Source organism: Stegastes partitus, unplaced genomic scaffold (assembly GCF_000690725.1).
Source record: "Stegastes partitus isolate 25-593 unplaced genomic scaffold, Stegastes_partitus-1.0.2 Scaffold2395, whole genome shotgun sequence".
Lineage (NCBI taxonomy): Eukaryota > Metazoa > Chordata > Actinopteri > Pomacentridae > Stegastes > Stegastes partitus.
The window spans coordinates 3,041-13,859 of NW_007580126.1; the positions used below are offsets into that span (position 1 = coordinate 3,041).

General features: G+C 43.4%; 1 protein-coding gene across 1 annotated transcript; it reads right to left on the minus strand.

Annotated features, from left to right (window-relative positions):
* Positions 1 to 6,376: 6,376 nt before the first annotated feature.
* On the minus strand, positions 6,377 to 10,267 carry polr2m (RNA polymerase II subunit M). Its single transcript, XM_008305056.1, has 4 exons — positions 9,973 to 10,267; positions 8,363 to 8,965; positions 7,966 to 8,188; positions 6,377 to 7,068 (listed from the first exon to the last, which is right to left on the minus strand). The coding sequence occupies exons 1-4, from the start codon at positions 10,080 to 10,082 to the stop codon at positions 6,925 to 6,927; spliced, it is 1,080 nt and encodes a 359-aa protein (XP_008303278.1). The 5' UTR covers positions 10,083 to 10,267; the 3' UTR covers positions 6,377 to 6,924.
* Between the last annotated feature and the right edge of the window lie 552 nt (positions 10,268 to 10,819).

Sequence of the window (10,819 nt, forward strand, 5' to 3'; positions counted from 1 at the left end):
CGTTATTAAACCCACATGCGGCGACATCTGAGCCGAATGTGACAACAAGCGAGCAGAGGAGGACCAGTAGACGTCCACCGGGAACTCATAGATGTAGGCACACACCCCGAGCTGCAAGAACGACGGTTTGTTTTTAATAGAACGAAAGTGAAGTCATTGTTGTGTCTATTCAGCTTCGCCCCGGAGCAGCGATAATAATGCTCATCCAGAGCGCTTTGCCTCTCTGAGCTATAAAATCCAAAAAGTTGTCCGCGTCTGTAGGTGTTTATCCAAAACACTTTGCACACTGAAGCGCTACATCTCAGCTGGAATGTATTTACTCAGCGAAGGAAGTCATCTAATAAGAGGGTGTAGCTGCCTGTCTGTCTGTCAGCTTCTCTCAGAGAAAACAAAACATTAATAAATAAATAAATGAATAAATAAGGAAAAACAGTCTGGGCCTCCCACTCCCACTCGGCCTCCTCTGGTTCATCGTGCAGCCATCCTATGGGGCCGTGCTGCAGAGTGCGCTGCTATACTGCAATCAAAAACACCTGGCCTCGGGGTTTGGAATGGTCACAACATTACAGCATATAAACGAGCCAACTGCTCCATATAGAGGCCCCATAATTGTTGGATTGAAGAGGATTTCTGTTGTGTGTTTTTTTTTTTGTTTTTTTAACTGCGTAGTTTTACTATTGTTGTAACACTTGGGACCCAGGGCCAACTTTAACCCTCCAATGCAGACTTTACGATCACACTCTTACAAACAAATAGGAACTTCCCAGCAGAGTCTGCCTAGCATGGGAAATAAAAGTGACTTCCAGCATCCACACGTAACTTTTTCACACCTGCAACTTAAAAAAAAAAAATCAATTTGGCATCAACACCTTTTGGGTATTTTCGAGTCGTGATGCTGAAATGTGCAGGACTCCGCATGCGTTCGCTCCTCTGGTGTTTGTTCGTTGGGATGTTCTCAAATCAAGTCGCATGATTTCACTCAAGCGGTTTTGAAAAATGATATGATGTTGTTTTGGTCCACCCTTGTTTCTGGACGGCTTTAGATTGATGTCACAAACAACCGCGGCCAAAAAAATTACAACTTAACACAGTGGTATATAGCACACACGATGGCCACAAGTGACATCGCCGTAATCTTTCGACCGGGCAGCAATTACTTTTTTACAATACAATGAGATAATCAACTGTGTTTTTACGCTAGAGCTGGAAATGCATGAGGCAAAAAAAAAAAAAAGTCAGCAGAGGTATCAAGTTGCATGACTTTATTTAGTAAATATTTCGACCACAGTGTGGAAGCTTATGACATGATTTTACCGTAATAAATGATTGAGGGCTCGAGTTCCACCAGATATAAGATGAGGGCAGGAAATAGAGCCAATGTGAAGTATAAAAATGCCTGACAAAAAAAAAAAAGCTGGACAAAAGTTCATTGTTGTTGTAACATTAATGGGGATACAAGAATAAGAATTTTCCTCCTCATTATGACCAAGCTGCCGGGCAGGGGCTCTGGTTTCTCCCCCCTGCCGTGCCCTGGCACCCCCGCAGCATCCCCACAGAGACGGCTTCCTTGCCGTGATGAGCTTTTGACAGGCCCCAAAACAGCCTGCTTAATACTGTGCCAGGCCAGACATGGAGCGGCTGGGATGCTGGCAGCTTCTTGGCCCACACCACGCATCACGGGCCTCAACCCATTTCACCCCTCCTGGTCCTCCTCTCTCTCTCTCTCTCTCTCTCTCTCTCTCTCCGCCCTTTCTTTCTTTCTTTCTTTCTTTCTTTCTAGTGCCTCAGGATTGTTATGCAAAGCGTTCCAAGCAGAGATTGTGGGAGTGCTTTTAAGTGCACATGTATCCAGATCATATTTGTACAGTTTCCCCGCTGTAGTCAGAGATGTAGCTGAGAGCTGCGCTGAGGTTGAGCAGCCAGGTGGAAGGCCAGCGCCGCCGCCGCCGCCTCACCTGGGACACGAACCACACCTCTGAGAGACTCACTACCTGGAATCAAATAGTAACTTTAGCTCTTTAGCTGCTGATCCTGCAGAGATCTGTCTTTACAAATCAATAAAAGTTTGTTGTAGGTGAGCAGCTCAACATGCATAGAAAAAAGTAAAGCCTCAGTGTCACTAAAACAACAGTTTTTTTAAAGATTAATCATGAAAACTTGATATAAGAATAAAACACGAGGCCGCAGAGACCGAGACCAAAGATCCACCACTGCCATCCAGTGCTGACCCGCCAGTACTGCCGGCACAGACTTAAAATAAACACGCAGTCCATCTGCTGCAAGACGTGACTACACAAGGATAACTCATTACAGCTATACCATGCCTTTTCCATTTGTGGTCAGTTTTATGGCTTTTGAACTGTAAACATTGTTCCAAGGAAAAGGAAACACACATAATGCTTGTGTTGTGACATTCTTATCTCACAGAAACTCCACAGGCTGCTTTGCTGCTCTTACATTAGGTAAATTGGCAAAACAAAAAAAAATAAAAGGAGGGGAAAAAAAAGGGAAGAGGTGGTGGGGAAAATAAGGACCAAACTCTGTATTATAATCAGAACAGCAGCGTGTATAATAAAATAACAGTGCATGTGCGTTTTATTGTGCTGCGCCGATTATTAAAAGCACATGTTCTGTTTCTGACACACAAAGAAAATCAAGTTAAAGTGATAATTCCTGGTTGATTTCACCTTCTGAAACCGATTCAACACGAGCGGACGGGGTTTGAAGAAGACTCTCGAGACGTGGGCTGCCGTTATTGAGGCCGCAGAGTCGCTTCTTTACCCCAAACAGCATTTGAATGTGTGAAATAAGGCAGGTCTGCTGAGAGCTTCACACTCAACAGTTTACCATGTGTAAAAACAAAAACACACACTGGATACGGCTGCCAGCGGCCACACAGGCTTCCAGTGTGTTCACAGATTGTCGAAAAGAAAGAAGACTAATCAAAACAACAACAAAAAAACTTGCATTTGGTATTTATTTAGCTATAATAAATAACATAAATAGTGTAACTGCTTTTTTTTTTTTAAGACTCTTTGCGGAGAAATTACTGTAGATGTTAATACTGTGCAGGGATTAGTAATAAATGCAAATATGCAGCAAGAGTTGGTCACAATAGTAGAAGTGCACAGAGGCAGCAGACAGTATTTGGGTGCAGCAGGATGGTGCAGTTTAGGAAATATCTGTAAAAAAAAAAAAATCAGCGTTCACGTCGTTGATGAGAGGAGCCACTTAGACTCTGTTGGCATCTGTGAGGTTGATATTTACTGAGATATTAATGAAGCATCCACACCAACACATACTGAATCTCTGCAAAACACCTGGTGCACTTCAAGCTGCATCACATCTGACTGTAACACACTGCAATGCCAGTATCTGTGCACACTACTTAACAGACACCCAATCTCAGGAAATTCTGTTCTCTGACCACATTCGCGCGCAATAAACTACCCACGTCAAGTGGATGTCAAAAGAATGAAAAAGAAAACAACCATAAGAATGTAAAAATGCAATAAATCATTCCCATGACCGTGTTTTACAACCAGCATTCACTTCCAGACACCTCGGCCCTTTCTTTTTTTTTTTCTCCAATAGATTAACCCACCAGTAGGGGAATATTTTCCTGTCCACATTAGCGGTGAGACAGCTGCAGGACTCTCATGAGTGTTGCAGCCACATATCATGCTTCCTCAGGCAGTCAACAGCCATGACATGAGCTATGTGCGAGCTTCCTCTCACACACACGTTTCATGGTGAGATAACTGGAGACCTCAGCACCTCTGTCCTGTCAGGAAAGTATTTACTTTCCTCATCGCCCTGTCAAGAGAACACACACACACACATAACACACACATAACACAGCCAAGTCACACATGCACAGTTGCTTGTTTCTCACTCACGGCTCATTTCATTTGCATACGAAGCATTTGTTTCACGCTTGAGATAAAAACACCGACGAGCGGCTCTGTCTTCCACTTGTTGAGATTCATTGAAAACATCCATCTGGTGACGAATTCAACCTCACGGTGTCGCTAGAGAAAAAAAAGGAAGTCGGGCTCATTTCACGTGAATGAATGAACGCTGAGACGTTTCATCATAAATAAGGTTCTGCCAGAGAAAGTTATTAGGATTCATCCTCTGGGGATCTGCGCATAATTTTATGGCAATCCATCAAAAAGTTTGGACTAACAGACCGGCGCTGCCATCCCTGGAGCCATGTCGATTTCACTCGATTCAGTTTTGGTGCAGCGAGAGGAGGGAGAGCTGGTTCTAATTGGGATGGGAAGATAGGCTGTAACCTTATCTGCAGAAAGCTGCTGTGCGCTGCATTATTTCATCTCCTCATGTGCCCTGAAAAAAATATGACAAAAACATCAGAGAATGGAAAAAGCATGACCTCAGACTTTGTAACCTGGCAGATATAATCAAATCATTCTGCTGAGGGCCTAACTCGTGTTTAACGCCAGTCTATACATCATACTGTATATCTAATTTAAGGCTGAGCTGACTGGTCTTTGAAGAGGCAGTTTTGAAATCACATTCCAGTTTCCCCTCCCAAACAGCAAATTATTTCTATTCCCGCGGGACGTGTGATTTCGGACTCGGAGTTGGAGCAAATCACTTGCAGACTACTTCACGAGGAGCTTATTAATCTGAGTCAAGGGGTCTGGGATTCAAGCTGAAGTATAAACAACCTCCTCATCAATGGACAACGCACAGAAAAAAAAAAAAGAAAGAAGCTTTGACTACGGAGTGTGCTCGGTTCCACCTCAACAGCATCAACATACGTTCAGAGTCAGGTTTGACGCCAGATACCACAGAGGAAAGCTGCAGCAAAAATGTGCCCCATAATTGGTAACAGTCTTTGAATTTATGTAAGCAAGGTAGGCTGTAATTAATCCCAGCACAATGAGGATCCTCTGCGGAGCGTGCTCATGTATTTGTTATTGGACGTCACCACGGGGCCGCTCTGGAGCCCATCAGATACAGTGTCTAAATACACAGCAATCACATTTTTTTTTTCTTTTTCTTTTTCTTTAACATCTTCCACCAAGCAACAATTACTGCAGGTTATCAAGGGGCATCTACCACCAGACTCTGACCTGCACGAACCCAACCTCATTTCCCCTCTAAAAGGTGCCTCTGTGCCTTATTTCGCCCTCATTAAAACCCCCCCAAAATCAGGCTGTTTAAAATTAGGACGGCCCGCAGTCCTCTGTGAGACTTGGAAGACGGATGATGGGAAAGGCAGTTTGGAAAGATGCTGAATGTGGCTGGCACTTCTTATCTACCACATATTAGCAAAGTTGAGAAATGGTATTTGCCATATTGCATTAGCCTGCTGCCGTCCCATCATCGCTTGCCATTCCCAGCAACAACATGATCCAAATGCAGTCCAGATGTCTCAGCCATCAAGCCTTAATATTTCACTACCCTGCATTAATCTTATCAAGTGTGTGACGGATCCCTGCCTGATAACATCTCGCAGGATTTTAGAGTATCAGTGCCTGCAGCTGACCACAGCTTCACTAGAAACTTAAATGTGTATATATATGTGTGTGTATATACAAGCCAGCAGATTTATTTTGCACATAAATACAATTTAAAAAAAGCTGGAGGCCTAATGATATAATATCTTGCATCTACTTAATACTCAGAAAATAATCTGTGTAGAGGACACTGGGTTTTAAAATATTAGGATTATAGAAAGCAGATAACATATGAGGAGCAGTTTTCATGTGAAGCTATTTGACATTTCCTCATCCTGATACAGACAAAAGTTATTTAAACTTTAGCTCATCTGTTTAGTTCATGCTTAAGAAGCGTATGAAGCCCAGAGAATGACACATTATCACGTGGTTTCTCTTTTCATTACCACAACTAATTTACCAATCGCAGCCAAACAGATTAATTTAAACGCTTGAACTGCAAATTGATGCTGTTGCTGAGCTGTTTCCATGCCAGGCTATACCTGCTTCAGGCCTCATACTCCCATCTCCAGCTGGCTCGGTCCACTTTTTTTTCGTTCATACTTCTAGACTCTGCTGTAATAAAAACATCACACCAGCTACAGCTGACAGATTGTAAGATTGTGAGATTGTAAGACACACCGTCGATGACCTGAGAGTGTTTTATACAGCAGCACAGCAGCAACATATATTCCACAATGGCAAATCCAAAATGTCCACTGGCATTTTGATTGTTCGCAACCGAGACTAGATTATCTGGTAACTCAAATGCTAGTTTCTCGAAGTCGTCATTCAGCCAGTGAAGACAAATTAAAGAATATCTCTAATAAATCCTTGTTAAAAAGTTGATCAGGTGAATTCATCGTGTTTGTAATTTGGGAAAAACTGGATTGCTACACAAACACAACCATTTGGGAAATCAGATGTATTTATTCAGTTCTGTTACACATTCTGTAACATTTAAAACTGACGCAACTATCTGCAGACAAAGCTGTGAACATTGAGCTAAAACAGTCTGCTCCACCTCCTCGTGAGCTTTAAGTGCATATAATTATTAACACACCAAAACAGTACGACACTCCCGGGTTCAGGAAGCCGCGCCGCCATCAGCTTCAGTACACTGATGAGAAACATCGCCTCATAATACACGCTTCAAATTTACCACTTGAGGCTCCTGTGGGAGATATTATTATTCCTGCCGGACACTGAAACAGCTGAACCCACTTCGAACTGCATGACAATTAAGTAAGCTAGTTTCTCAACCTGCCATTCAATTTCCTGAGCTGAGTCTGGGATACCAACTAATCCTTCACACCATGCAAAGACCCTTTTCCTCTCTTAAGAATTCTTGCCCTTGGAGCGAAAATCCTGTTTGATGGGTCCTGATCGCAAAGGTCCAAAGCCTCTTTCCCTCAGGGCCAAGGTCGCACTGGTTCCCCCAGCTGGCCTTCCAGGATCAGTCTTCCTCTGAGGAGAGCTGGGCTCCTTCGTCGTGAACCTCTCTGTAGGCAGCCATGGGGCCACCGTCAGGAGTGTAGCTCCCCATAGAGATCTTCAGTCCCTCAGACAGTTTCTGGGCTGCCAGCTTGGCCTGCAACTCCTGAAATTAAACACAAGACAGAGAAAAAGCTGACATGAATAGGCTGGTAGACTGAAAACAAGCACATTATTATAAAGCAGCACAGCCATAGCTATTAAACTCTCAACAAAAGTATGACTGATAATAAGCTTAGCAGCCTCCGTGAGTTGTCAACAGCTCACTGTTTGACGTTTGGCTCTGAAGTCACTGTTTCGGATGTGAAGTGATTCAGTGTCTGCGCTGCCTGAACGCTGCCCTCTAGAGCTGATGGACGGACCTGATGTTGACTACTGACAACTGATCACAGGCATCTCTGAGATTCTACATCCACATAAATAAACAATTTTGCTCTAATAATATATTTATTTTTAAAACTGAGAGTTTAATCTACTACGATACCCTTTGTAAACAATGAACAACATTTTAAAAACAAGATCTAAAATAATAATTATTACTGTTCAGGAAATATATTTGGTTTTTGAAAGAAAAATAACCTCATATGTACACTTGAAGGTAATCAGTTTACTGTATAAAATGAATCTATACTTAAACTTTAGCACTGAGTGATAGACACCCTCTCACTTGTTTGAATGAGAAGAGTTCAGTTGTACCGACTTAGAGGTTTCCTGCAAAGGAAAATGCAGGATTATCCAGCAAACTAGTTGAACCTGCCTTGTTGCACCATAATGTAAGCTCTACTTAGCAGCACGAATGTTGTAGTTCTGCGATCAACGATACAGTTTTGCTGATAAATGACAATCCAGTGGTGGCTCAGGGTTGATGCTTTTATTGATCCATAATTAGGGGGTTGACGCTACCTCTGGCTTATTAACTCATTCACTGATTGCATGTGTTTTTGGTCATGTCTGAGGCTGTCAGTCAGTTTAATGTCATTTTCTACATGTGTGCTGCACTAACCTGCTGCTTCTTGGTTTGTTCCTTCACCAGGATGGCTGATTCCTCCAGAGACAGAAGCTGGGCTGGACTGTGGTGAAGAGGAGGGAGCTTGGCTGCAGTGATGTCATCCAGGTGCTTCCTGTCTCGCTCCCTCCTGGCCTGAGCAGAAATCGGCGATGAGCCTTCAGAGGACTGACCAGGTGACGAGGATCCTGATGGAGAGGTGTCATTTCTATGAGGCAGCCTGGAAACGCAGTTGACAAGATGTTAGTTGCAAATAAGAAAGAAGCAAGAAAGAAAGAAAGCAAAACAGTACACAACGGCCCACTGTATTACTGTGTTACACCAGCCTTATGACTAAAGTATTGTTTCTGCTATAAATGTTCTAAAAGGTAATCACGAAACAAAGTCCACTCACTGGTTTGGTTTGAATTTTTGCTTCCTGGGAGCTGAAGGCGTCTCTGTCTTTTCCAGGACAGTTACATAGTGAGGCTTTTTTGGTATCTGCTGTCTGAGAAAGTAATTGTCTCTGGCCCTGCTGTTTAATGGGTCTTTGGACTCGCTACTGAAACCAGTACTAGTTTCAGACACTGTGACCCTTTCCAAGGCCTCCGCAAGGTCTCCTTCTTTTGTCTCATCAGAGTTCAGAGAGGCCCCAGCGGCGGCCGTCTCCATGGTTTCAACAGCAGCCGCTCTGGAGACAAACCGGTCCTGTTGCCCGTCCAAAGTGGTGTTTTCCTGCACATGAGCCGAGACAGGTGACGTCTCCCTCTCCTGCACGGCGTCACCTGCGGCGGCCTCATTCTGCCGCTTTTGGTGTGATGCTGCCGGCGCGGTGGAGACGGCACGTTGTTGTCGGTTTGTGAAAGCCTGCTGGTACTTGGACTGTAGCTCTGTCCTGGCAGCGGACACCAAGCTCCGTCTCCGCTCCTCTTCACTGTGGTGCTCGATGGCAAGACGCACTTTCTCTGCAAACTCTTTTATCTTTTTCCCTTTGTCAGGAAGAGTCTGTAATAACCTCCTGCAAACAACACAAATAATATCAGTGCATGCTATATTCAAAAACAATTATTTAATATGCATCTGATGCTGGCTTCACTAATAAATGTCCTCACAGTAATACATAGAAAATCTCTCTTGAACTCCACTGGAGAGGTGAACAGAATTTTTTACTCTTTTTGTGCTGATGATAAAGACGGAGCTGCTCTTAAGATCTGTCCCATGTGATTATTATTCAAACTGATTCATTTTCACACTCATGTAACTATTCACTAACCTCGATGAAAGGACTTGCATTTGTTTAACTCTTACTTTAATGTGACAAACTTTTACGTCTTTGTTGTGCAGAATATTTTGACCAAAGTCTCTTTTTTTCCCCATAAATAAAATATATTACACTTAACATCTTCCTCCAAATGTGAAGCAGGTTCTTCTCAGCTCCATGACAGCATCTTTTCTTGCTGTTTAATTCCCAAATGTAATTTTGCAAACAGACTAACATCTCAGCACTACTGTGTCTTCATCTGAGGCTAAAGACATGAGCCAAATAAACATGTTCAGCCTAAACTATGTGTACTATTAAACAGGGATTTCAAATCTATTGGATGACAGAGCTAAAGGTGGGAGTTGCAGTAGTCTGTGTCTATAAGATAAGGCTCCTTTCTTGAGCTTGTATATAGTATCAGTCACGTTTGAAACTGGTTTGTTTAAGGACATCTATGCATATTTATGGTAGTTTTCCATGTAGCACAGGGAAGAAACCGTTAAAGCTACAGTCAACAGATATTTCAACTTTTAAGAGTAGCTGTGTTTGTACTTGACAGCATGGTACTATAGGCTCTGCACCATGAATACAGTGAAGTCTTTTAGTTTGTTTTTTACAGGTACAGTCACTTTAATCAGCAGTAACGTCTGTCATGATCCTGAGTCATGTAACTGGACTTAGAGACGTTACTGAAGCGTCCCACTGAGTCACGGTTCAACTCTGAGCCTCTCACATATCAGACACAGACTGAGGCTTAAACCTACTTGTTAGAGAGGATCTTCTCCTGCCGGAGCAGCAGTTCTTGGAGCTCTTCTCTGCTCTGGTGTCCCAGGTCTCCCACCTGTCCCTGGCGCTCCGTCCACGACGAGGACATCACTGTTAGCTAACGACAGTTAGCCGCAGCCATTCACAAACAGGCGGAGCTCAGTTTAAAATCAAACGTAAAAACATCAACCGACCCAAAACACTGCCAGCTGACGGATCTTTTAAAAGTCAGAGAGCTTCAGAAACCTCTTTAAAGCGGGACTTTCGCTGCTTCGACACATGAGACAACAACATTTCAAAGTGGGGTTTCCTCTTCTTCGTGTGCGGAAATCAAACGTGTGAGGTGTCGCTCTGTCGCCTCCACAGGACAGGATGCGGTACTGCACCCGGTCACTGGAGCGGATCTGCTGCCCTCTTCCGGTCAAACTTAGTCACCAGAACCACAGACACTAAAGAGGGGCTTGTTAATGGGCTGATGACACTCCCTCATGTTAGATATTTCTCTCTTGGCTGTGTAGCCAGTGCAGTCACTCACAACAGCCTTTACAGACTCAGACTTTCCACAGCTGCATTTCCTGTGCGGATGTTTTCCGACCGCAGTGCCAATCCATCTCTCACAGCAGACAATGACCCCAACTTCAACCAAGAAGTTACAGCTGTGTCCTTTCTAGAGTTCAAAGTCAATTGGCTGCAGTTCGAATAAAGTCTCAGTAGACTTTGTTTGGACTTTTTCACCAAAAAAAATGCATCCTTTGATTTCTTATGCAACTTTCTGCCCAACAATGCCCCGTTTATCAAACCAGATCACCTCAGACACGGTACAACTTTGATGCAATCCTTACATTT

Excerpts from the sequence above, each read along its gene's own strand:
- polr2m (XM_008305056.1), bottom strand. The coding sequence starts at position 10,082 with ATGTCCTCGTCGTGGACGGAGCGCCAGGGACAGGTGGGAGACCTGGGA. Across the intron at positions 8,189-8,362 it reads CAAAAATTCAAACCAAACCA|GCTGCCTCATAGAAATGACA; the intron begins GTGAGTGGACTT and ends CTGCGTTTCCAG. Across the intron at positions 7,069-7,965 it reads AACAAACCAAGAAGCAGCAG|GAGTTGCAGGCCAAGCTGGC; the intron begins GTTAGTGCAGCA and ends GTTTAATTTCAG.